The sequence below is a fragment of the Hippoglossus hippoglossus genome, chromosome 6 (genome assembly GCF_009819705.1).
Source record: "Hippoglossus hippoglossus isolate fHipHip1 chromosome 6, fHipHip1.pri, whole genome shotgun sequence".
In the NCBI taxonomy this organism is placed as follows: domain Eukaryota; kingdom Metazoa; phylum Chordata; class Actinopteri; order Pleuronectiformes; family Pleuronectidae; genus Hippoglossus; species Hippoglossus hippoglossus.
The window spans coordinates 13,222,842-13,250,304 of record NC_047156.1 but is presented as its reverse complement, the minus strand read 5'-3'; the positions used below and the strand labels follow the sequence as shown (position 1 = coordinate 13,250,304).

The following is a 27,463-nucleotide window of genomic DNA, read 5'->3' as shown; positions in this document are numbered from 1 at the left end:
TACTTATATCTTCGTGAGGACCATTTTAAGCATAAACCCTACAAATCTAGGACATTTTGACGGGTCGTCACTTCCTCAATGGACTGTGTGACTTGGTGTTAGGGTTAGAATTAGCTTTAGGTTAGGGTTGGGCATTTATTTGTGATGGTTAAGGTTAGAGTAAAGGGGCTAGGGAATGTATTGTCAATGACTGTCCTCACTAAGATAGAAGTACACAAGTGTATCTGTGTGTGTGTGTGTGTGTGTGTGTGCGTGTGCCTGCCTGCCTGCCTGCGTGCGCGTGTCCCTAGCCCCGCCCCCGCTCTCTCTCTCTCTCCTCCGTCACGTCGGGCTGAATGTCAGCAGTAGCCCTCAGTAGTAGAAATGGCAGCGCTGAGACAGGAGCATCGTTATGGACTCTCCTGTGGCAGAATCAACAAAAACAGCCCCAATCAGACGCTGTACCACGTCAAACTCACCGACACTGCCATCCGCACCCTGGAAGCCTTCCAGAACCTGAAGGTAGGAAACCACGATCGACTTCCACTTCACAGCTGATGCGTGTGTGTGTGTGTGTGTGTGTGTTTTTGTGTTTTCTTGTTTTTGTTTGCATTTTTTCTCTCTCGTCCTTCCCAACTCCGGGAACTGTGGAATCCCCGCTGAAGCCACGGTGGCTGTTGTTGTTGTTGTCAGTCGAAAGTAAAGTTGAAACTCTTGACTAGACTCTGGACCGACATCGACAGACGCGTCGGTGTGTCTGGTAAACGCAGGCTGGTTTGTTCTGGCTGTGCTACAATGGAAATCAGACCACAGCTTGATTTACTGTCATTAATAGACTTTATTTCCATTTAAACTCTCCTGCGTGACATTTTATTTAAAGCAGGGGAAAGGGGGGGGGGGGGGGGGGGGGGGGGGGGGGGGCTGTGGTGAATTGAAATTGTCTGCTTGTTTACCCAAAGCGCAATTTCCCGAAAACCCAAAAGGTATTAAAGTTCCCAAATGACAGAGGTTAGTGATTATGCCCCGAGCTTTAAACCCCTCCTGTTTGCTACTCATATAATAAATCTGAAATGCATCATTGAGATTGTTGGTGAACACAGATGACTGGATGTCAATGGATGTATTTATTTTTTTAAAGAGCTGTTTTTTTTTCTGCTCTGGGGAATAAATTAATGAAGGAGCTATGAGGGGAATTATTCGTCTGCCCTGGATCTGAAGACTGTTTTATTGCTTTTTATGGTCCATTAGATCAGACCAGGATCATTTAGTCTATCCTCTCTCCCAGAGCCGGGCTTGATAAGACAGTTAGTCTCGTAGTTATGGCTGCACAAGCCTCATTTGTTTTTCTTTTTGTCTGAGCAGTCAAAACAAATGAGTGTATTTGGGCCACAACAGGACTGCGAGCTGGGAGTAGGAGTCGGGGGTTCAGTGGCAGCCAGCTAGATCTCAGCAAGTTGTTGCTCAGCTCTTGTGTATTATTTTGTTTTGCCCTTTACACGCCTGGAAGTCCGCCCAGCTCTGGAGCTCCATTGCTGAAGCAGAGTCAACTCCATGGAGCTCACACAGTCTGACAGCTTCCTCCGGGCCCAAGCAGCCAGCCAGCCAGGCAGGCAAGCAGGCAGAGCAGCAGAGGTTATACTGCTAAAAGTTTTCCAAGTCAAAGACCACACACTCCTCTGCACTCTCACCACGGTGTGAGAATGTGTCCTCATTCAGCAGCTTCCACCTGAAAGAGTTTCTGTGACTGCATCTGATATATTTGTGGCTTTTCCTGTCTGTGGTGTCATTGAGGAGAGCTATAATGGAAGACTCAGTCTAAAATATAAAATTGTATTATATCAGGGCTGCGACTGTGGATTTAGCTGCTGATCCAATGTCAGAAAATACTGAAAGATCCCTCAATCCCAATTTGTTTTGGTTATTTTAATCAGCCTCTATTTAACCAGGTTAGACCCTTACTGAGATTAAACATCTCTTATACAAGACAGACCCGGCCAAGAGTAGCAGCAACATAGTTTCTGCAGTAAAAGTAATTACCAAACAAACACATTGATTTATTAACTTGATCATATAAAACACTTGAACACAGAAAAATCTGGCCTCAAGAGATTTTTACCAGAGTTTAAACTCTGTAAATGTTACCAGCTTTTGAAGCTGAAAATCCTCCTGTAACTTATTCCATTTATAAGGGGCTGCGAACTTAAAAGGTTTCTTTCCTAATTCAGACTTTTAATTCGGGAACTACAAATTGTAAAACGTCCACAGAGACAAAATAATGACTTGCATAATTCTACATTTGAAAGAGAAGATAAATAGGTTGCCCTTAATGGTTTGTGTATATGAATACATACTAATGACTGAGTCGACGCACACATACCCAGAACCTAGAGATGCTTCATTTACTGTTGTAGGCTTTAGTTGAGAAGCTGGAGCCAGTGAAATTTTGTCAATTTCCCCAAAAAATAAAAAAATAAATTGATGGTCGAAACAGTTCCCATGTAACATGATCAACTGATAGTTTCAGCTACAGAAAAATCATTTTCTATCCCTTTACAATGATAGAAAATCTGATTTTTTTCTTGGATTATATCTTTCATCCAACCATCAGTCCAAGATATTCACGTACAGAATTTTGAAACCAATTCATTCTAGGTGTGATTGTGAGAAAATTACTTAAATTATTATTTAAAAAATGTATAGAAATGGTATGTTGATGGATTAATTAAGTTAATCCACGCATAACCCTTTCTCATATTGGTAATGGTTAGGCATTTAGTAATACTTTCCTCATCATTTATTATCCATTAATAACAATCTTTGGATTGCCAGGCTGTGATAAACATCATTTCGGCTAGTCTTCACCCTCTTCTATATTTTGTGATAATGCCGTGAAAACCCTTCATTACCCATTCATTAACACTCATGTGTTTTTTTACTCTCTAGTGAATCATCGTGTTATAGGCAAGTTGTTAATAAATCACTTAACTCCAAATGCTCTCGCTGGAGGAGGATAATCACCAGCCAGATGGAATTCTCACAAACCCTCAATAGAAATTCACTTAATCTACAAAGTATTAGTAAATAATTTTTTCAACATTGTTAGTTACTGCTTACAAAGCTTAGAAATGGGCAAAAAATAAATCAAATCTTTCAGCTCAAGTTAATTTTGGTAGAAAGAAAATCAGCAGCTTTTTTCCCACTCACTTATGATGAAACTTTTCAAAATGATCCAGCCAAATTCCGACCTTTAACAAGATTTATTTGGGCTTACAGTTGTGTTTGTTACATATAACTAATGTTATACAGTACGCTTTAATATTTAATATCCCATTCAATATTGAAAGCTAATGGATGATGAAGAAAATCACAGCAATGCTCCTCGATAGGGAGGACATATCCCAAAGCCATTAATAATAAATTGAGAGCCCTGTCAATCACGGGCACAGCTGTACTTCCCAGATAATAGTCCCCACCTATTAACCATGTATCACGTTGCCTTTAAAGCCATACTCTCTTTATGATTTTGATATTTCTTTACCGGTTGGGGGAAGGAAACAATATGACGTTGATGAGTTCGAGCCAGGTACACTGTGGTCCTGGAGAGCAGAACAGCTTTTACAAACCACAGCACAGAGGGCTTATGAAAAGCACATTTTTAAAGGAAGAGAAATGGTTTCAGAAGGAGCTTTGTCTTCCTCTTGGCAAATGTTTTTCATTTCATTTGTTTAGAAATCAGCTGAAACAGACACACACACGACTGACATGGAGCTTTCTGATGGCTATGGATCAATCCCTCACATTCCTCTGCAGATCACAGCAACTAGCCCTTGAAATGAAGACTAAATATCATAGTAATTCATTAAGGCAAAGCCTGATGGGAAATGGTAATTATGGTGTTTTGGCATTTAATAAGGAAAGTTTACAGAGCTTCTGTCTAACCACGCCACAGCGCTGTTATCTAGAGGAATCCGTGAAGCACAGCCAGAACAATGGCAATGCATTTTCACTTGTAATGTATGAGACATTCGTTTGATTAAATATGAACACCATTTCTGCTTCAGTGACGAGTCCCTTCTTTTCTCCCTCTCTCTTCCTCCTCAGGCATCACTATCAACTCAGCCTGCGATTTGCTTCAAGGGGAGCCAGGGGGTAAGATGTTTTGCATACTCTCCCTAATGCCTCAGAAATTGAATGCTCTAATTAGTTCTGATTTACTGTGGAGCGCACTTGTGACAGTTCCTCTGCACATCTTATTTGATTCTCGAGCAGCCGATGAGCACTTGCATGCATCGGCAAAGAGGTCGGCCGTGTTCGTTTGCTAACGTCGGGATGATTTTAATGGCAGTCACTCCGATCATGGAAACTGAAAGATACAGGGATCCACATGGAGAACATGGCTCGCTGTTAATGTGCCAGAGCCCAGATCCAGAGGGAAAGGTGTCATTAGACCCTCTGACATGGACAGAAATATTCCAATATTAAACTGATTCAGATAATAGTAATAAGACACTGCCATGCAAACAGCATTGTCTGATCACCTTAACCTGAATAAGGTTATACTGGGAATATGCAGTTATCAAATAAAAACATTTTGAATATTAAGCAATTCACAGCATTTTGCGACATCAACATTCGGCAGTTAACAACTGCTTGGCGTTGCATGTCTTGGGTTTGCGTTTAAACGAGTAGTAGGACATGTTGAAGTAAGTAATAATCAGACTGTCACCCATCATGTGAATGGGAATATGAACGGAATAGTCTAATAGCACCTCAACAAATAGCATAATCAAAATAATGTCCCTTTCAAAATTAAAAATTGGGTCAATAGTCTGAATATAACTGTCCGTGTCCAGCCTCGAATTTGCTCAGTTATATTATGATGGGTCAAATATTCAGAACAGCATATACAGTGATGAGTACATGATCTACAAAGTGTCTTGGCACCGACAACAAACAGGGCATTCCTGTGAAGCGGCAGTAAAGAAAGATGCCTGTGTCCTGCCAGATTAGCCCAGCCACTATTACAACCTCCCTGGCCCTGCCTGCTAGGCCACTACACATTTACCACACAACAGCCCTGTCTAAAAGGAGCTGTTCTAATCCCAGCAAGAGCCGATCGCATTGACGAAAGTGACTGTACACAAATGCTGGCCCTGTGCGCTCACACGAGCACTGGAAGCCCTAAGACAGGGTACTCTATACCCCCAGGCTGCTAGCCAGGTTACTGGGTCAGGCTCGCAACTGGGGAGGCTTTGTTCGGGGAGGGGGAGGAGGTGGTGGAATTGGCGAACCCCGGGGAGCCCCCGTGTCTCCAAGCCTGTTGTCTCCGTGCGGACATGAAAGATTTAAAAGACAGAAACGATACAGGAGCTGTGGAATTTTCCTCCAGGAAAACGTGCGGAACGTGTCCACAACAAAAACTAATCTACGCTGTAATGAAACATCTCTAAAACAAGCCGCAGATTAACCTGCTTATAAGAGTGTTTCTGTGAAGCAATGTTAAGTGAGTGCAATTTAAGTGTGCTTTAATCACCGAATAGGATTTGGTGATAATATCTCAGCTACCACATTACATATTCAAATTGCTTTGCGGAATTCAAGCATGGGCTCCCTCCCCCTCCGACAATAGTCCCCGAGCTGGACGATTGGGCATTAATGAGGTAGCTGCAACCACTGGTGGTGGGGGAAGCCAGATTAAGCCGTTAGTGGGGGGAGGATGTTGGCGAACATGGCAGTCTGGCACACAACAGACAGAGGGGATAACCAGTATCTGTGTCTCCAGGTTGGAGGGTTACAGTCACAGATGTAGGTGTTTCCCTATTTATTATTTCTCCATCAAGTGCTTTCCTGGAGTTCGTCCCTTCCCTAGCAGCAGCGTGAGGTTCAAGAGGTCACGTGTCGCGAGTGAGGAGGTCTGTGTCCGTTGACAGTTGCCAGCTGTAGAGCCCGGTCGAAGAAGCTGCGACTGCTTTTTTTCCTGATCTTTTCTCTCGCTGGCTCATGTCACATCTCATGTAAAGGGGCACATCCAGGGCCACAAAAACCAGAGGAATTCTTCAAATCACTGTCCTGGCATCACTCCAGGGCTCAGCGGTATCAGGGGCCAGGGCTCCTATCGAGAAATAGCACGCTGAGGTTTTGGGCCGCCTTTCTCTCTGACCCTGCGGCATTTAGTGGTACTATTGTAAATTGCCTGCCAAGCTTGTAATCATGTAAGAGACACAAGCTCCCGGATTCCTCTGAAACGAGTGTTGGAGGAAGCAGTGAAACGTGAGGATGGAAACATCTACAAGAGCATATTTAAAAATCGCCATCAAATAGTATGATATCGGAAGAAAGTGAACTGAATGGGTTTGGTAAATAACGACTGAAATTTCTTGTGGAGATGATGGTGATGCAACTATAAAGAAATAGAAGAAGCAGGGGGATACTTATTTCATACATTTAGCAAAAGCTCAAAGCTGAAAGGATATTTGATTGTGGATTACTTTGAAATCATCAGAGGGGATTAAGGAATATATTGGGAGCGGCTCTCGGTTCCCATGGCCTGGAATTTCACATCCCAGTGCTTATTTTCCTTTAGGGCAGGCGACGCCACCTGCTTGTCAGCAAGATCGATGTCCATTCAGTAAGAAATTCAACTTGTGTTACTTTTTATTTGTTATAGGCCGTGTACAGATTGGGTCATGGCTTTTATCCACTTAACCTAAATACTCTCATTTAAAGCACCTACTTTACATCCTTCTATTTGTGGATCGTTCCGCTTGCTCTTTAGTGAACGCTGTATCTCACCTATTGCATTGCAAAATTGTGACATACCATTGAGTGGCTCACCATGTTTTTTCTTCTACAACTGAATGCAGGTTTTATGGGTGTAATATTGGCATAGTAAACATGGACATGACATTTGAATACTGTATGCTGTGTCAGGTGTGACATCGTTTTCATTTCCTCCTCAGTTCATAAATGTTAAATTGCAGTTTCCAGTGTAATTGTTTTTGTTTATGGCTGTTCTTTATGTGCACAGCTGTCACATAAAGGCAGCAGTGTTGGGACGAGGGGGGAAATGTAGAGGTGCTCTTAAAGATACTCTCACGACGACTGTGTGTGAAGGCTGAGCTCCCCCCCCGGCTCCCCCTCGGCTCCCCCTCGCCTCGCTCTCTTGATTATTGTGCCATTTCTCCCCATGACTTGGCTGAATCCTTTTAGGAGACATCAGGGCCTCTACCTCACACACGGCTGCTCTGACTGTACCCCCCCCCCCCCCCCTGCCTCTCGTTCACACTACAAATAAGCCTTTGCACTGTGGAAGTGTGTGCGTGTGTGTGTGTGTGTTTGCGCACATCATTTTCTTCTTCCTTTTTTTTTTTTCTGGAAGCTAATTAGAATAACAATAACAGGAATGTGGTTTGAGAGCTGTCCTCTCCCAGTGGCATTGCAGTAAGAGGGAGAGTTGTCCCACGTGTTTCTGAAAGGGCACACGCCGCTCTATTCATCCAGATGTGTTAAGCAAGGCAAAGTCTGTGTGCGCTGTGCTCCTCTGAGGCACTCTGTGTTTATGCAGAGGCACTTGGCCTGAGGATTTTTTTGATCATACAGTATATTTTAGGAACAAGCCTCATGAGATCCTACATTTAAAGGCATTTTCTTCAGTGGGCTCCTCTGTCATTACTCTGCGAGTTCTTTAGCTTGAAACAGGGCATCTTGAAGGATGCCATGGTGCCAGTGGGAGTATTTTAGAGGGCTGTATAAGATCAGACATTTAGGGCACATACTGGGCAGGCAGTGTGACCAAAGGTGAACTATGTTAGTATTTAAAAAATGTAAATTTGACAGGTTGAGGCACTCAAGCCATTTTCAGACATGACCTGGGGGTAAAAGCCGGAGAATTGGCTCCAGAGTTATCCCTCAGTTTGCCTTTCACACATGCACAACACAGCGGGAGGTTCTCTGCACAGACGCCCTCACAACAGCAACACATCCTCCGTATTATTCAGATGAAAAGTGGAGCAACCGGATGCAGCCGGCGGAGACAGGAAGTGACGTATTAACTCTGCCGCGGAGATCACGTGATTTTCTTTACAACACACAGACACCGGGGTCAGCTCTAATCACCACAGACTTTCTAGACATCTTTGTTGTTGTCTTCTACGTGTGTGTCGCCGTTTTTTCACCAGGACTTATTTGTTTTCTTTTGGGTTCTTTTTCATTTTCGCTCCCACACGCTCGTGGTGAATCCAGCGGGGGATCCTCTACTGTGTTTTCACATTGACTTCCCCTGGATCCCTACGGACTTTAGAGGGCCAGGCGGAGAAATCCTGCAGAAGCTGCAGAGCGTCTCACTCCGTAGTTTGTGAAACTCAACAGAGTTGTGTTTTCCTATGTTACGGTTTTGTTTTGGTGATGTGTCGTAATGTGGAGCAAAAATGGAAATACATAATACTTAATATTATTCACACATTCTCCACTCTCTCACTTTTCTTACAAAAAAGTTGAAATTTCACCAGTCTATAAAAAGAGAACTATAGAATAGTGTCCAATAGGGTTTATACCACCACCACCAAGGCACATTAGTCCTTTGTGAAATCCCATTCAAATTCACCAGAGCTGGATTTTTAGTCCCCTAAACATGACTGAGTGTTATTTCAACAACATCCATGAATTCTTTTTCAAGAAATCAACAAAAATGCCCTACCACAAAGTTGTGAGAAATTGAGAAAAAAAAAATGCTGGATCTGCCCCCTGATCCAGATCCACACCAAAATTGAGTTGGTTCTTTCTTTGGCCTTTCCCCTCCACTCCAAAAAATTTCATGGAAAATGGTGCAGTCGTTTTTGAATGATCCTGGTAACAAACACACAAACACAGACGAAAACATAACTTCTTTGGTGCAGGTAATAAAGCCACATTTCACAGACTAAAGATGTTCAAATCAGGCATCATTAAGGTCTTAAACAATTCTGATGGTTATAAGGTTGTTGACCTTTAAATTACTTCTTACTTGTTATCACTCTGTGTAAAACTGCTGATTAATTAATTATTAATGTATCCAATAGGTCAATTGGTATTGTAAAGCTATAGGACAATGTTTTTCAGGAGTAATATTTCATGCAGTGTTCCTCGGAGGAGCTCTCATTGTAAACATTTTTCTTTCTCGGATTTAAAAAAATGCAGAAAAACAGGATATGAACAGCATAGACCGTGTAAATAAACACAGGCAGTGTGTCTGTGCATGTGCAGTGGTGAGGAGCGTTTAAAGCTTAGACCCAGGAGCTTCAAAACAACACCAGAGAGCTATTGTTTAATCTAAAGACCGGGGGATTTAACAGGGTTATGTAATCTTTATAAGAAAGATGGTAGAAGATACGCACTGGATAAAAAATACTATTTCCACTCGATTTTTTTGTAGAACAGCTGTTTCCTCTGTGATAAAATGACCAAGTTGGAGGCAGTAAGAATAATGTCCCTGGATAGCAAGCATGATGGCAAGCAGATTTGTAAAGACTTAAGGTTTTAAATCGAATTTCCTGATCAAGTTTTTCATAAACAGCAGGGATCTCCCTGCACATAAAAAGGATTGATCGATGATCCCTGTCTTTATGGACACTGTGGCGTTTAAATGAGTTTGACAGCTCAAGCTAGTTCATTGTGTTATTTGGCTTACCTCTTCCCAGCCCGAGCCACCCGATTTTACACATCACGTCTCAGTGCATGGGGTTAGGATTTCCCCCTCTCTTTCCAAGTTTCCCTGCGAGTTAATCAGGTTTGGACATAACTTTCCAACGCACAATCTGTGAATTGTTAAAGGATTACGGACCTGCTCGCTTGCACGGGGAGAAAAGTCCGATAATGGGAGAGAGTGCAGAGCTCCCGGCGCTTTGTGGGGTTGCTAAAGAGAAGCAGCAGAGGAATAAACAAAACACATCGGTGGTGTCAGTGCATCTGAAGCCTAATGGCCAACGTGCTACGGCAATTTCCCAACACCATTTAATGCAAATTAGACAGGGATTAAAAGAGGATGTACTTCCAGGACAACGCAATCCGTGAGTGTATAACTGATTATTCGAATTTTCGTTGCATATTACAATGAGAGAAAACACCGGCCAGCCACTTAAATACAATGTAACTGAGGGCTTTTTAGTGGTGACTCCATCCCTCTGTGTATGAAGAGGAAGGCACTTACAGTAAAGAGGGGTGGGGGTGTCAGGGGTGGGGAGAAAGAGAGTGTTTGTTAAGGTTGACAGATTAGCCCCCATGCTCTTTGGAGAAAAAAAAAAAAAAAAAGACCGATTCTGCTTGGCATAACAGCCAGTACCTTGGGGGATGCTCGACAGTTGCCCATCCCCATATCCCCAACCCCTGTCAGTCCCCAACCCCCCCCCCCCCCTTCTTTCTTTTGCTTTTTCCTGTCTCTACCAACCCCCCTCAATGAATAGATCCTCCAGCACAGGAACTGCAGTGTACATGCAGGCCTGCTGAAAGCATAATTTAAAGCATAAGAGGTGATGTCTTTGTTTTTCACCAATGAGTCACAGTGGAATTGTAGATCACACTGTGCGAAGCTTGAGGACAGCCAAGGGGGAACATTTAGTCTGACCCCTGTGTTTCCCTGAGACAAGGTTTGTCAACATCGCTGCACTTGCTTGACTGCATGCGACACTGGAACATGGCTGACAGTTTGACGTTTTCCTCTCTCTGTCCTGAACCTCAACTTGTGGAGTCGGTTATATGATGCATGAGCTCAAATTAGAAACAGAACAGAAATAAAGGGTGAATCAGGGACAAATACACTTGCTCCAGTCGGGGGAATCCTACCCCCCTCCTCTCGACTGAGTTACACATTCCTAAAGGAACACTATTTAGGACAACCCCTCATGTAGTGGCTCTACTGGGAGCCACTACCGACCCCCCTCCCATCCATACACACACACACACACACCCAAACCCCCAATACCCCCCAACACACACAGCCACACGTCCCTGCTGTTCATGAATAATCCAGGCGGGCCGACGGGCCATTGCACTCAGCTTTGTGGGGGAAGAAGCTAGAACAAAAGACGGGCAGCTCGTAGAGCAGCTATGGCTGAGTAGGCTCAGATGAGAAGACAATGGTAACTACTGTCAGAGACAGGGGCAGGAGGCAAAGACTTGAGAGTAAATCACATATCCAGGCGCCTGCTTCCATCTCAGTGCTGCCATGCCAAATACCAGAGCTGGGAACCCTGCCTTCTCGCTTTCGTCTGCAAAGCAAAGAAAGAAAGAGAGACACAGAGAGAAACTGTCGGCTCATCTTTCCAAGCAGATGTTGGGCTTGATTTTTAAAGGTATTTTTCCTGCCTCACCAAATAGCAGCGCTAAGAACTCTGTTTAACCTCAGTTTTCAACACACTGATGGTGTTAAAGATAAAGTTTTGCTATAAGGACATCACCGATACGGCCTTTTGTCCCTGTTCTAACGCTGAGCCCCCTGCTGGGATTTTCTGTTCCAGTCCAGTTCACACCTTACAACAGCTTGAAAGTATTTGACATCTCCAAACACTCGGGGCCTGGAGGAGCAGATGTGGCTGGGCCAAGGCCACAGAGGCAGTTATTGTATCAGACTGTACGCTCCATGGGGGGCTGCACTGACAAGGTGCTAAGGATTGCTGTTCTGCCATGTGGCTGCTCTGACTGTAACTGTCCAACGGCCTTACTCATACCGTGGTAATGAGAAGCATTAGTGCACACATCTCTCACTGCTGTGTGTTTATGACGTCGCTCGATTTCATTAAACGGACACGTGTTAATGTTAATGTTAATAGCACACTCTGATGATAATACCCCATTAAGCTTTTCTCTGACTAATTAATCAACAGATTAAATGCAGCACACAATCATGATTAAAATACTATGGAGCATAAGCAATTAAATGAATTCTTCCCCTCATTCCCAGCTGGACAAATAATGGCAAGTTAATAGTTGTCCCTGCAGGACTAGCAAATTCAAATTATAAGAGATTTAAATATAACTGCAAATATGTACGATTATATTGTTGTATTTTTCTAAACTTAAAGAATAAAAGGTTTGGGGCATTCTAGAATTGACCTTATTTATCATAAGTTTTGTCTCGTTTTGTACCAGAATGATCAAAGTGGATCTAAATATTATTTGAATGTAGGTGTTACATCTCGCAGTGTAACTTGAGGGATATTTGACCTCCATCCCTGAATGTGACCTCTGGGAGTTGTGAAACTTCCTCCGCCTAAAAAAAGAAGAAGCAGTAAAATACACACACAGACACACACACACACATAGACACACACACACAGAGAGCCTCAGGGGATAAGCTCCATGTAGAGATGTCTATGACTCAGCGTCTCTATGTAAATCTACACCTACTGCTTGAGTGACAGCCGCTCCAGGATCACAGTACTGTTGGCACAAGTTGTGTCACTGACTGAGCACATCATGCCTCATAGTTAATTTCATCAGGCCTCTCCTGGTGGGACGATGATGAAAAGGACATAAAATTGGCTGTGATGATTAGTCACCGTTAAAAGCCGTCATCTGTAACCTTCTGGTCTGGCTATGGCACAGTTCTGAGTTAGTTCTTTTTGATGTTGGTGTGCTGCGAAAATGTCAATGACTGACTGGGTAATGTGATCATGGACATTTCCTGAAGTCAAAAAAAGCAATGGCATTATCTATCAAAGGGTCGATTGCAGAGTAGGAAAAGATTCTCAAACTAAAGTAAACAACAGTGTTTCACCACAGTCAGGGATAAAATAATATCTCATTTAACACCCTGCTCATTTTTGCACAACTCACATACATCTTATTTGGATTATCGAAGCCAGTCTATATATGGAGCATTTGCAATAACACTATGAAAAGTTAAGAGGAGGCTTTGCTACTGGTATAGTATGATCAGTACCATATGGTAGCTAATAGTAGCTAATATAAGGAAACTTGGGATGGATATTACATTTCAGTGACTCAGTTGAGCTGTTTTTTATGACATGAACCGGACCCAAATTTCCGGGCATTTCCCAGAGTTTGCCTTTATCACATGAAGAATGCAGCAGTAGATTGTCCAGGTCGGGCGTGTTCAAAACAATGGCAAAATGTACAGAACATTTAAGGCAAGAAGTGGATTCAGGGTAGAGCAGTGTTTTTGTTTACAGCACATCGACACTGACGTCAGCTCTTATTGCCTGAAGCTCTTGTATCTTGTTGTCTTTCCAAGTTGACATCCTCGTTGGCCTATTGTATTAGTCTAGTTCCTCCTTTTCATCCTGAGATATTTGCCTTTTAATATTTTTTTTTCCCTTTTGCATCCTTTGCGTCATAGAAACATCCACAACACGCCCACTCACTCACTGTGAAATATCCGGACACTGTCCTGCGGTATTGTCACAGTGGCTGACTCAGACTTCTTCCTGGACATTTTAGCAGGGGGCTGGCAGGACAAGTTTCAGAAAATGTCAGGAGCAACTAGCTCAGACATTTGCGTTCTCTTGTACAGCCCCTCTGGCAAATTTCATTAACATGTCCGGACTCCAGTGTGTGACTGAAAGCAGCTTTACTGACTCAGTTTGTTGACTGTTACACTTCCTTATAGCATCGTCTGCTATCTCATAGTTGTACTCTTTCACATAGTGGCCACTGTTTATCAGCAGTTACAAAGCATAGTAGGATTGTAATTTGGGACATTTTGGCTTTGTGTGGATTAAACAAATGAGATAGGGAGAAGATTTTTGTTAGTGTCAGACAACGCTTGGCAAGTTTTCCTCGCTTGTATTCACTTGTTTTTTACTAAGCTAAGCTAAATGGTTAGGTAGCTTCAAACTACCAAGCTGAGTTGTTTTTGTTCAACACTTACATCTGTGATCCCGTGGTGAGAGAGGCTCCTCCTTTGGAAGTCAGGCGCTGGGAGCTAATGGGTTAAATGATGGTTATGAAGCTTTTCGAAGGAAGCTGTGAATAAAATGGGGCCGACCCCTGAACAGTCTGACCTGAGTGACATTGATTAGAATCAGAATGTGAAGTGTGCACGGTGGCATGGAAGGGGGTGACAGGCAAAAATAATGCATGGCTGGAAGGGGGCTCCTACCGCTGTCATCGACTGAAAGAGGAGACGTGGTGGCGGTATTGCAATGCTAAATGTGTAAATATGGACACTCTTCTTTACTGGGCTTTGTTGAGCAGGACTTTCACTTTAAAAACAAATTCAAATGCATTTCTTCCGCGTGCTGCTTTTTGGTGACTTCTTGCTTGTAATTTTGGTCATGACAGCTACTACTTTACTCATTTTAAAGTAATAGGCCCAGAGGACACGGCTCGCCGCTTCTCCAAGCTCACTTTGATGCTCTTTTGATTGATTGATTGTTCCTAATTAGTTTTAAAAAAACCAAAGCAGACATATGCATGACTCTGCTTCACCACGTCATGTGAACGGTCAGACATAAATAGGACAGAATTAATGGTCAGCTGTGTTCCTCAAGTGTCCAGGGTCTTGTGGGCTGCTTTGTGTTTTGTGTTGACATGGGTGGGCTTGTGCACATGAAGGAAAAGCTGGAGGCTGATGGGGGCAGGGTGGACGGCAGGCGTCGGGTTTTGGAGGAGGAGGAGGGGTTTTTGGAGGAGAGGAATTGTTCATTGGCTCTGGGCTGAAAAAAAACTGCTTATGGCTTTGCTGCATGACTGGGCATTTGTGACAGCTATAGTCCTGCCTGCCATATCTGCCAGGGGCACTGCGCTCTCAGCCCGGCAGCTTATAATCAATCACTAACGATAACTAAAGAGTCAAGTCCATTGGACTGACAATTGGTCTTCTCCAGACCCCGCCATTAAAATATCGCCAGTATGCTTCCAGGCCTGAGGTGGTACCACATCTCCTACAGAGACAAAAAGGGGAAACGATTTGAGCTGTTGCAGAAATCTCGAATCAAGTGTTAGCCGTCAGTGAGCACGTACATGCTTGTAAAGGACGGGGGATAATCGTTGGGGTTCGGCCGAATCAAGGACGTTCTATCAACAAAACTTTACATTTTCAGGGTGAAACACAGCTGCAGGCAGCGGAGAAGAGAGCAGCTGCCCAATGTGTTTTAAAGGACACATTACCTGATAATGACTTTCTATGTTGAACTGTCCTTTTTAAGTGGAAGTAGGTTTTTGGGTCATTTTATGTAACAGGTTTCTGACGAGAGAGAGAGAGCGCGATAGAGAGAGAGCGCGATAGAGAGAGAGAGCGAGAGCGAGTCTTCACCCTGTCAGTCTGTTTGTTGCTTGGGAGACACGGACAGTCTGCGACAGGAGAGGTTATCACTCAAGTGAAAAAGCTGACTGCTAATACTATTGTTATGTTTTGCCGTTCAGACAGGCTCCTCCCGTGACTGGCTACAGGTCATCATTCCTGACCTGGGGAGGGGGTGGGGGATGGGGTTGTCCCATGTCGCCCCTGTGATTCCTGTGATTGGCCCAAGCGGTGGAGTATTTAGGTCACATTTATGGCGTGATAAAAAAAAAAGACAGCAAGTCAAGATCGCTCCTGTCAGTTTTAATAAAGGTTGTTAATTCCGAATCCGTGTTTTTCTACTTTGAGGCGGCGTAAAACTCGGATCAGGCTGCAAGTGGGAGAGGGCAAACCTGCTTGTTACATAATAAACCACTCAAATTAGCAATGCTAGCAGACACACTCAAGCATGTCACAACACTGTAAAAAGTTAAAAATTAGCATCACTTGGGTTTTGTAAACACAAATGGCGAACTGACTGGGTGTTAATCTTTACTGTTTTACCCCGAAGCTCTCATATTTCTAAACTTCCTGTTTTTTTTTTGTCTTTGTTAGTACGTAAAGATCCCGGCACCGACCCCTGAATCTCCAGATGGATTCCGGGTCTTCTCCTTCTACCTATCCAGCGACAGCAAAGACAAGCCCCAGTCCAGCTTCGACTGCATTCACCAGTATGTCTCAGGGTAAGCAGCATGCAACCATAAGTCTTTCCACAGGTGACCACAAATGGAATCTGTAGTAAATTTGGTGCGAGACTCAGACCACCGGGCCTTACCTAACAATGGCCTCTCTTCAATACAACAACAGACTGCACCACTGTCAGCCTACTTTTACACAAGACTACAATAACACCCGCATGTTGTAATGTTATGACTGAGCTCAGAGGTCTGACCTGTAATAATTGAGAACAGAGAGGTAGTGTTGGTGGCTATGCTGGGTCAGACGGTAACATTAGATCTGCTTTATTTCTAGTGGAGTTTATAACACCACACTTGTTGCTAAGAATGAAGCTGTGTGAAACAGAAATAGAATTTGCATGCAGACACGAGTCACCGAGCCAGTTCGATGTGCGTCAGACAACACCACATATCAAAATACGACAGCAATACTCCCTAATGCTTTGATTTTGGCAAAAGGCCAGTGAATTGAGCCAAGAGAATTTGAATGCTTCAACTCATAAGTCCTCTCTCCTTCTCCTCCTTCCTCTGCACAGGGAGGGCAGGGATCACCTGGAGGGCCAGGGCAGCATTCAGGACAAGATCACAGTTTGTGCCACGGACGACTCCTACCAGACGACCAGGGAGCGCATGTCTCAGGTGGAGAAGGACATCTGGAGCCGCTCAGCAATTGAGATCAAGCCTGGGCCAAGTAAGCCTTTTTGCCTAATGGCTGTAACTACATGCTGTTTTTTTGTCAAGCCCCAGTCTTACGTGACAGCCTTCAAGCACGTGGGGATCAAGGACAGATAAACAGAGAGTTTTCACGTACCCAGAAAGCTTCTAAACCATTTCCTCTCACCGAGTCAACCTGCTGATAATTGCCATATGGTGTGGAAGTTATCACATAATTGATCAAAGTGCTGCCTACCAATTATTAACGCGCGAGGGAGGCCTCTCTTTCTTGTAAATCCTTTTTATTTTGACCAGATTGCTCAGGCACTGTGCCAGCTTGCCCACCAGCACCATTAATGTGATTGATTTTACCAGAAGTATATGCCCCAACAAGTCTTACACGGAGGAAGTTTTGCCTAAAATGTAATTACACTGACAGGAATTTGATTCTTAATCATCTGAGAAAATATTTCTAAACAACGTCTTCAAGAAGGAGGATGCCAAGCCTAACCTGGAGTAATGTTGATCTCACTCTTGCAATTCATTTTTTTTATTCGCCGCCTTCTTCTTGCCTGACCCGTGGTTTTAGAGTCATTGTCGGTTAAATTGACCATGTTGCATCTTTATAAATGATCTGTCCACGGGGCTTGATGACATTTAGAGGTGCCACGAGTTTAAATGCTTGTTGATTATTTTAAGAATGGGTGTGGACCAATCCACGACATAATATCTAGGGTACTTACTGCTGGAACTATGCTTTGCGACAGAACTAGCTTCAAAGAGGCGTTTACAAAATACATTCAACATATGAATGCATCTAATAACAGACACGAGAGCTCCCTACGTGCAGAGGTTGACAGATATCCTGTTTTACTTGAACAATGATTTCAAACCATCAAGCTGTCTCTCTCTTCTCCGGGGCACCAGAGACAGAAATGAAGTGTCTATGGATCATGCATGTGCCGACAGTTGTTTTGCGGCAACTCATTATTTATGGTACAGAAATGCTCTGCTTGTCAAAAAAAGAAATCTCCATATATCAAGTCAAAATTACGGGTTTCAGAGTAGCAAAAGGTCCATAATTTAGATAAAAATGTCTGCTTTACTTTTTAGTCACAAAACCTGCAGCTGGAAAGGAGGCCGTGAGGTTTTGAGCTCACCTGGTGCTGTACAAGCTGCTTTGACAAGAACTGTATCTGGGTCATGAAGTCATTTTAATGCTCATCATTATTTCTGTCTAAAATACTTGCTCATTTCTGCAAATGGTTGCTATTTTTAATGGAAGTTCATTGCTCATAAACATGAACACATTACTGAAAACCATGCCATTTATCCTAAGTGAGGCCTCACAGTCATTATGGGAAGTATCTTTCAGCGCAGGCCTCCTTGAATCTTACACTTCCCTCAAGCTGCTCTTATTTATTACCAGCAATTAATGGCTCTAGTTGCTGCATGTTTGAAATGTGGCAGTGCAGGTTGTTTCAGTGCGGGAAGGATATTTGCCTAAAATCTTTATGAGCTGCTTCAAAGCCAACGTTGAAACAAGCCCATGCAAGACTGCTGCATTCTGCAAATTTAAAGATTCAAAATGAGTCTCACAAGTCACCTTGCACAGTATTAAAACAAAAACAAAGTTTCTTTCAGTAAGTGAAAATATAGTTTTAACATTATTATTGAACTATGAAATGTGCTGGATACATATGATAAGTCCAACATGTTGTCCATGTGAAAATGCTGCAAGTATTTGACCTATGGCAACCTCCAAAGCATGGCTTAAAGTTGTAATGAGTTTATAGTCTGCAGATATCTACTCTATAGCCACTGCCTGCCTGAACTGAAGTAGTGCTGCAACAGAGAGAAAGGGCCTCTCTGTTTTACTTTAGTTTCCATTCTCCTCTGTTTACTCAGCAGTAGGCTAACCCCACTGTCAACCCCTTTCACTGTTTTCCACTTGCAGAACCACGGCCTCTGTGCCATGGTCAAGGTATTTACTGTAGGTGTGTAAACTGCTTCTCCAGATAGATCTAAATGTGCTACACCCGCTGCATCGGTTGTGTTTGCATAAAGCAGATTGCATGACAATAGAGAGATATAGCGAAGATCAAATTTAATTGCGTGTCTCTCGTGTGCAGGCTTGTCTTTCAAATATCAGTGTGATTTGTATAACTGGCCCGAGGACTGGATTAGCAATGATATATTTGTCGTGCTTTTAAAGGACAAGATGAATCCTGTTATCAGATAAATTTCCCATATAAATCATCTTTAGATTATTGCTGTGGTAACTTTTAGATTCATCATTACTGACAGAAGAAATGTGCCCTAGTCTTCCACAAGAGTCATAATGAAACTCTAACATGTGTCTCTTGTTTTGATCTCAGGTAAATATGTGAAGGTCCAGAGGAAGCCGGGTCTGGTATCAGGCTCAGATAGCAGCAACAAGCACTCCCCCAACAACAAGAGGAGCCAGGTTCCCAGCGCCGTCGCACACCGGCCCTTGAGGGATCGCATCATTCACCTCCTGGCCTTAAAGCCCTACAGGAAACCTGAGCTGCTACTGTGGTTGGAGAGGGAGCGGGCCAGTCCAAAGGACAAAAGTGACCTGACCTCAGTGCTGGATGAGGTGAGACATCTGGCACATTGCTATGTAAACACATTGTCAACTAATGATTAAAAAGCCTCAGATACAGCAAGTACAAGAAAATACCAGAATGGGAAGTGTGAAATGCAAATTTAGATGCTTTTAGCATGAGGATTTAAACTGTGAACATGAATTAGTTCCTAACTATGTCATTTGATAATTATTAATATACAGATTACAGCTGCACAGCTCTAAAACTAAGGTGAAGTCAGTAAGGTTATTTCAGGCAGTTTTCCTGTGTTCACAGTGTGCGTGTGCGTGTGCGTGTGTGTGTGTGCGTGCGTGTGTCCCTGTGCAATCATCGAGTGGAGACTGTGCCGCCGCTGGTAGCTGTAATTAGGGCTGTGCTTTAGTTATCTTTGGAGGAGAAGATTGTGTTTTGACAGCAGAGGGGTGGGGTGTCTCCAGCTGGGATCTACCTTCTTTCAGAATTGCAAGTGGTTGATTTGGGGAGATTTGTATCAGCAGGATTAAGTTGCATAATGGCCGGGGTTAAACTGTGTGCTAGGGAAACAATATAGACCCACTGATTGGCACACAGGTCCTGTTTTATTCAAATATAAAGTGTAGTTAACACAGTTTGGTGCTTTTACAACCTCAGTTGGCCTATTTTCCTGTCGTATTGTGTCCTCTTCCTGTTGATATATTAACATTGTGAGCTGTCTGCATTTTCAGGTTGGTAAACTCAACCCTAAAGACCACAGCTACTCTCTGAAGGACGAGCTCTACAGACACATCCAGAAGGACTGGCCTGGATATCTCGAAGAAGAGAAGCAACTCATCCATAGGCTCCTGATCAGGTTGGTATACCACAATACCAAAATAATCATTTGTTTTGTTCCATTGATACACATGTGTAATTTACTAAGTTATAGTTCACTATATACAGTATATATATATATATATAAGCATAAAGACTGGAAAAAGAAGGAAAACTTGGCTCTCAGGAGGCTGGACATGACGTATAAATTTCGCTGAGGAAATCACTGGTATTTCTTTGTTTGAGTGAACCGACACCACCGTCGGCCCTTATCTTCAAAAGCTTTCAAATGTCGCTGTCTGTCCAAGTTGACATCTTCCTCAGCGTCTTCTACGTGTATGACACCTCTCTTTCATCCTGAGATTTTTGTTTTCTCTTTGTTCTTTCCGTTTTGCATCCAACGTGTGTTAGAAAAATCATCAATACGCCCACTTGCTCACTGTCAAATCTCCGGATATTTTCCTGCTGCTAACTTAGACGTTTTTTGGAAATTTAGAGAGCTGGCAGAAAAAGGTCTGGGAAATGTCCAGAGCAACTGATTCGAACATTTGCATTTTCCCATAAAGCGCCTCTGTAAAATTTCAGGAAAATCTAATATACGAGCTGTGTATTTTGGGATATTTTGTTTCCTTTGGATAGAACCAGACTGGCTGACTCTCTATGTTTTCAGTCTTTGTTCTCGGCTTAGCTTCAGAAATAAGTTCATCTATTGGCCAGAATTTGTATTTCCCAAAATTGTCAAACATTGCTTAAAATGTCTTTTGGAGTCCCAGGCAGATAATGCATATAAGACTATGGGATGGATGCTTTGTGACAGTGCTGGCATTAATACAGAAAGATGTGTGAATTAATGTAGACGTCTTCCATGATCACGCTGAAAGGGGAGCTCCTGAAAGAATCCGTCTCTGCACTGATAAATCTCCTAATGGACACATCAAAGCAGAGGGAAATATTCCTCGCACAGTGTTTGCCAAATGGCATTAGCATGGAAGTGTTCAGAGTAGCAAGGCTGAGGTTTGCAGGGCGAGCGTCCTCCACTCATGTGTTTCCTTTGCCCGCCAGTAAACATGCCGGCCATGTGCTTCACGAGTGTTTTGGAAAAAGTGCAAGTCTCGCTTGCTGATTACACAACCCCCGTCTGTTCACCACCCTGCTAAGTGTAAAAAAATGTACACTTGTTGTCATTAAATTGTTTGCCAAGTGATAAAACAGCGATAGCCTGTAAGTACTACAAATTATATATATATATCTTTCCTGTAGTTTATTGTGTGTTGGAGGAGGATCTTCCTATACTTTCTTGCTACTTTCATTTACTGTCTGATGTCAATGTTTAATGGTCCCTAACTCCACTCACACCAACTGAATGATTAAGAGGGTTGCATGGATCCAGTGAGGGGAGTGGTTTTTTGTGGTGGCGTCTGCCTGAGGAAGGAGCTGTAGGAAGCAGATTAACAGAGAGGGTTTGGTCGTACAGAGGTTAAATCTGTTGCTATTGTTATATTCATTGGACTGTGTTCAGTCATTGTGGCTGCCTCGTGTAGATCATATCACCACAAAACAAAACACATCACAGAAACATGCAGAAACTTTTGATTAAATCAAAAGATTGACAGTTTTGTGATGTCAATGATGAATCCCTCTGCAGAAAAGCTGCTATCTGTGCTTCCTCTCTGGAAGATGTGTCATAATGAATGATAATTGCTCTCCGACTTGTTTAAAAAATCCACCAGAGCGAGTTTTATGACCTACCTGGCGCCATTTATGTCCTACTGACGGCGCTGTGTTCTTAATCTTTCTCCAGGAAACTCCAGCCACTGCACAGTAGCCAGCTGAAGAGCCCCCAGTCCAACAGCTCATTCCACAAAACTCCCGGGGACTCTCCTTCACAACTCAGTCCTGCCAAGAATCTCTCTGTGGTAATTATTCACCTTGAATTGAAAGAATCTTACTTTTGCACACTTCTTCTTAAGACCAAAATTTATTAGGTATTTCCTTCTTTTGCATAAATGAATAGAATATGGAAGATAAAATCCTCACGGTTGAGTTATAGTTGCTGCTGGAAGCAATTTATATTTTCATTTTCATAGCTTAATTTCACATGTTATGTGCCACATTATTTCTTGTCGAGGACCGGTTGTCAACAGTGAATAGAAACTCCATGAAGTAATGTGGTTTACAGGTGGAGTTTGTCACCTCTGAACAGGATAGCAGTTTCACATCTTTGCAGTGGTTATGCTATGCTAAGCTAAGCTAACAGCTGCTGGCAAGAAAGAAAATAAACATATTTCATGTAATTCGCAGGAGGCCAATCACTCACTGTGCAATGTTTTTTTTTTGTTTCTAGAAACGCCCATTTCCCTCTGACCCATCCAGCTGTCAAACCCCCAAAAAACAAAGACTGTTTGACCAGTGTTTGCCTCTGCAGTCGCCCTCTCATGGAGACTACGGCACCAACGGGTCCCGTAGCACCTCCAGTCACGGAAACTCTATACAGATCAAAATGGACTTCGACAAAACCAACAATCATCTCCAGGGGAGCCCAAACGGTCTGTACTCGCCGCACAAACTCAGTGGGTCGTCTGTTATTCCCAAACTGGAGAGGACTGAGCCAGCGCCTACTGCTCCCAGCCCCAAGCCCCCACACACCGACACCTCCATTTGCACTGACCAACCGTTCCCTAATGGCCAACATAAAAAGAAGAAGTCTAAAAAGCACAAAGACAAGGAACGAGAGCGCTTTAAACCAGAATGGATTGAAACCAGTCCAGACCTGAAGCAGAAACAAGAAAATCTCAAAGGTAAGTGGCATTAAAACAATAAAACCGTCCTCCCTTAAAAGCTCTGCCACATTTCATGTATCGCATCGAGCTTTCATCAATCTGTTTCATATTATGTGTTCAGGCCGTGAAGATTATCGGCTTTCATTCGGCAAAAAGGAAAAAAATCCTCGGGGTTATAGTTGCTGCTGGAAGCTCAGAAAGAGCCATTTATGTTTTTGTGTGAGGGCGCAGTGAGTGGTGTTAGGACTGTAGCACTCCCTCCTCCGCCCTCCCAGCTCCAGTCTGTTGATGATTGACTGTGGAACAGCTGGGTGACCTACGGTCGAGCGAGTCAGCAGGCAGCGTTGTCTCCTACTCTCGCCTGCTGACGTAACAGCTCGCCTTGGATCAGATTTCTTATCACAGACAGTGATAAACGATTCCATCAGCCTTGATACGATGGGCACATTATCGCATTTGCATTGGCTGATTGCTTGAACCTTTTTTTTCCTCAACGTGTGTGCATGTGTTTTCCCTATCTACAGAGCACGAGGGAGAGAAAACACCTGTCAATCGAACCTCAGCAGAGGAGCTGCCTGACTATCTAATGTAAGATTAATTGCATATCATGTTCCTGACTGTGTAAATGTTATATTCCCAGGTTTAGAAAGGATTTATGTCACAGGAGTGAAATCTGAAAAAGTGCAACAGCATGCAACACATTTCTGAGTCCAGCTCGCTGACGCTAAAGGGTTCGATTCAGCTTCAAAACATTCACATAAGTAGAAGGTAAATAAAACACATGTGTGAATGAGCTGTCACAAAGCATAGCTGAGAATGACTGTGAAAACAAATGATCTTATGCTTTGCATTTATACATCTGGTCAACACATCACGCTGTTAAACCAGTGACGTGTCAGTCCTCTCACGCCACCAGTCTGCACTGACATCTACTGGAAAGACTTGGCGAGGCAAGTTGGCTTCTGAAGATTACATCTGCTATTTGAAACAGCGTGTGTTTTTCTTTCTTTTTTCAGAAAATACAGCACCATTAAAGCACTGGATCAGCGTCAACAGTACAAGGACGACTTCTGTGCCGAGTACGATGAATACAGAGCTCTTCATGACCGGATCGGGGCCATCACAGAGATGTTTGTTCAGTTGGGCTCAAAGATCAACACTCTCTCCCCGGGGACACAAGAGTACAAGGTACTTTCTGGACCAGAGACCTGCTGCTCTTTTTCTACGGAAACACCAAACCCACGTGATACACAGCAACCTAACACCTTCTCCTTTTTTTTTGACCTTTTCAGCTTATGGAGGACCAAATACTACAAAAGTACCGAAAGTATAAAAAAGTAAGAATACATTTGAATTAAATCTTATTTCATCTAACACTTCAGGCACTAGGCCTAATGCAAGAACCACTCATGTGAAGAAAATAATTATTAAGTGGCCCATACATATAAGGATTTGAACACGTTACAGTTTTCAGACAGATTTTCTCTAGTGATCCGCACCTTATCGCCCCTTTTCTAAAAAAAATTTATTAAACAACAAAATCTGAATGAAATTGGAAATCAAACATTTTATTGAAAAAATATCATGTAGTATTAATATTCTGTTGAGCTTAGTGTGAACATCAGTGCATCATAGATTGTCAGCTCACTGAGGTCAGACGGCTTTGCTCATCACATTTTATTGGCAGGAGTCATTTTAGCACATCAGAATAAACAGTTGAACAGCTGCTCAGGAGAATTCTGCTTCAGTCAAGGGTTGTTTTTCTGTTTAGGGAAACATCCTATTTAAAGCCCCTGATCATCTAACATCACCTGTAGTCAAATCTATGATCATCTAATATGTCGTGTCCCCTGAATCACCCCTGTGTTAGTCATGGATTGTTTTGCTTTGGCAAAACACTTGGCACTTAACCTCATGTCAATTCATTCCTCCTTTTTATCTGACATGGCTCTGATAGCTGTATGATATAATATGATTCCCTAATGTCACTAGTCTACTGAGACAAGTTAATGTGTCATCTTTTTGTCTCATTATTGTGAGTGAGACCTTCCAACAATTAAGCAGAAACAAATGTCTGTTAATTCCCAAATCTCACAAATGAGATGGTGGGATAAATCCGGCTTTCACTCCCGCTATTAATGAATAAATAAAGTTAATACCTCTTTGACACCAAAATTACTGAGTATATGCTTGTGTTTTAAATGCGGTTAAACCTCCAAAAAAGGCCATTGCCAGTAGGAGTTTGCCTTTCTGTTTTTACCCCTGGTGCGTCATGTTCAACAACATTAACACACCAAAAAACTGTGGAGCTTTCTCCCCTCGCTGTCTTGAGTGTCAAAATTTCCATCACTGCCGATCGGAGCCAGAGCTGATATAAACCTGTGTCTACTGCACAGTCACAGGAGACGGAGTTGAATGCTGATTGAGTCCATTCCCATTGCAGACAAAAGCCAGATGTTAGTGGGTGTTGTTGTTGTTTTTACCAGTGGAAAAGGGGCTTAAGAGAGTTTACTGAATCCAATTTGAAAGACTGGTATTAAAAACAAAAAAACAATAGAGGTTTATGATAAGAATATGAAAATGTTCTTGCCTGTGGCCCATCGTGTTGGATTTTACTGTGCGACACCGAAAACTCACTGCTTCTTCTTCTGCTTCCTTTTCTTTTTTTAGAAGTTCCCTGGTTATCGGGAAGAGAAGAAGCGATGCGAGTACCTCCATCAGAAATTGTCGCATATCAAAGGCCTGATCACAGATTATGACCGAGCACAGGAACTCTCCTAGTAACCGGCCTCTGCCCTCGGCAGGGTGTGATTTTACTGGACCAAAAGACTCCTAATGGACTCAAAGACTGCGTAGCTGGGTCCCGGAGTCACTGAGACACTTTTCACTTTACTCCTCCTGCTAATGGAATCGAGGAGCGAGGTTTGTTTTTCAAAAGTGGGCTTAGACCACCAACTCGTGATCAGATGTTGCCCTTTAACACTACGGTTTTCCTCTCTGATTATGGCTGGATCTTGTTCTGCTGTAGAATGGTGAGATGACACAGTCAAAGCCAAATCCATTTTCCTGAAATGCAAAACAGATGTGATCCTTCCTGCCTGATTGCATTTTTATTCTCTCCTTTATCTCGTCAGAGCTAAAAAAAATAAAAAAAAGTGCTGATTTAGAAATAGTATTAAATTGATGGTACAATCAATCTTAGAGGGAAACAAATGCTCCTAAAGCCTTTATATATTAAACATACAGAGGAATCTGTTCATTTGCCGTTTGTAATCAAATGTTCACACATTTGATAACATTAATTATTCATTAGTTCCAATGCTGACATTACATAATGGCACTAACATGATCCTGCTATAAACAGTATCTCTCTTCAGACCACATGCAAACGGACAAAATTCATACAAATATGAATGCAGGAGTGAGAACAGACAAAGGTTTATATCAGTTTATCAATAATGTTATCACAAGAAGAAGAGTAAAGCTTAATATGCTGTTGTGCCAATATGTGCTACTTCATACTTTCCCCCAGAATCCGTGATGAGGAACAGTTTCTCCAGGTTTTGGCCATTAGGAGGCTTTCTGCCTTCATCCTGCTTGATTTCTGAGAAATACTGCAATGCCAAAAAAAAACACTCCTCACAGAACAGTGAGGCAGGTTTTAAGATCCTGTCAGATTCACCCACATGTAGCCTACAGTACCACAAACGGCCTTTTCCCTACGTAATGAAACAACATCATCATCCCACACATATCTCAAGTCATGCACCAAATTTCAAACGCTCAGTTCCCTGAATGCGCCTGATTTTTTTTTTCATCAAGATTGAAAAACTCCCTGTCTTTCAATGTTAAAGGAAGTATTAAAAAATCCTGAATCCGCCCCAAACCTTTTATGGGTTCTTCCCTGACCCATACCCCACCCCTTCATCAAGTTTTGTGGAAATCCTTTAAGTTGTTTTTGTGTATTCTTGCAAACAAACAAACAAACAAACAAACAGACAGGGGTGACAAAGAGGTAACAAAGCTGTATGTGCACTGCAAACAAATTCATACAAGTTGCCCTAAGACACGGTTTTAAATGCGTACAGGGTAATGATAATTTCCATAGTCCGCACCTTTTACCACCATTTACTATGATTTATGTTTGGTTGAATAACAACGATTCACTTCAGTGAGGGTTTACATGTTAATGTTATTCTGCCGAATGTGACAGAACTGGCTTCAAAGCGTGTGGACGGTGGTGTGGTGGGTTGGTCGCTCAGCTCAAACCACCATGGTTCATTTGAATTAACACCACCTTTACTTTTATATCACCTTCAATAGCTGTGGCCTGATAAAGGGAATAGTGCTCAGATTCCAGTGCTCTCTGGACATTCGCATGGATGTAGCTGCACTCACAACGGTTGTCTTAATAACGGCTGAAAATGGGAGAATGAAGCTAATATTTGCCTTAGCACGTATGTCAGACATTTCCAGAATTCTGCTACCTTTATTCTAAAATGTTCTCCGCACAGTTCAAAGCATTTCCGTAAATGTTTTTTTTTTTTTTCTCTTTTTATTCTGAAGGAAAGTTCAGTTACTGGATAGTTGTTGTGCAACAGTTGTCTAATCTGTGTCGTATTAGTTATTTTCGATGTACGTCTTAAATCTTGTATTTAGCTTCATTTGTCGTCCGTTGAATCATCATGAACTGTAAAAGGA

General features: G+C 42.7%; 2 protein-coding genes and 1 long non-coding RNA gene across 4 annotated transcripts in view; 1 reads left to right on the top strand and 2 right to left on the bottom strand.

Annotated features, from left to right (window-relative positions):
* LOC117763021 (peroxisomal membrane protein 11A-like) overlaps positions 1–27,463 on the bottom strand; it is a 65,741-nt gene that overhangs the window by 30,509 nt on the left and 7,769 nt on the right. The window lies entirely within an intron of this gene.
* On the top strand, positions 324–26,492 carry LOC117763020 (RNA polymerase II elongation factor ELL). Its single transcript, XM_034587843.1, has 12 exons — positions 324–501; positions 4,081–4,128; positions 15,809–15,936; positions 16,467–16,621; positions 18,963–19,204; positions 19,898–20,022; positions 21,784–21,898; positions 22,327–22,780; positions 23,287–23,350; positions 23,779–23,950; positions 24,055–24,099; positions 25,433–26,492. Exons 1-12 carry the CDS (start codon positions 364–366, stop codon positions 25,541–25,543), a joined length of 1,797 nt encoding a protein of 598 aa, XP_034443734.1. The 5' UTR covers positions 324–363; the 3' UTR covers positions 25,544–26,492.
* On the bottom strand, positions 8,850–27,463 carry LOC117763022. The gene is made up of 3 exons (XR_004614108.1): positions 26,772–27,463; positions 14,170–14,174; positions 8,850–8,862 (listed from the first exon to the last, which is right to left on the bottom strand). It is a non-coding gene; the product is annotated as an uncharacterized LOC117763022 (long non-coding RNA).

Excerpts from the sequence above, each read along its gene's own strand:
- LOC117763020 (XM_034587843.1), top strand. The coding sequence starts at position 364 with ATGGCAGCGCTGAGACAGGAGCATCGTTATGGACTCTCCTGTGGCAGA. Across the intron at positions 15,937-16,466 it reads ATTCACCAGTATGTCTCAGG|GGAGGGCAGGGATCACCTGG; the intron begins GTAAGCAGCATG and ends TCCTCTGCACAG. Across the intron at positions 24,100-25,432 it reads AGTACCGAAAGTATAAAAAA|AAGTTCCCTGGTTATCGGGA; the intron begins GTAAGAATACAT and ends TTCTTTTTTTAG.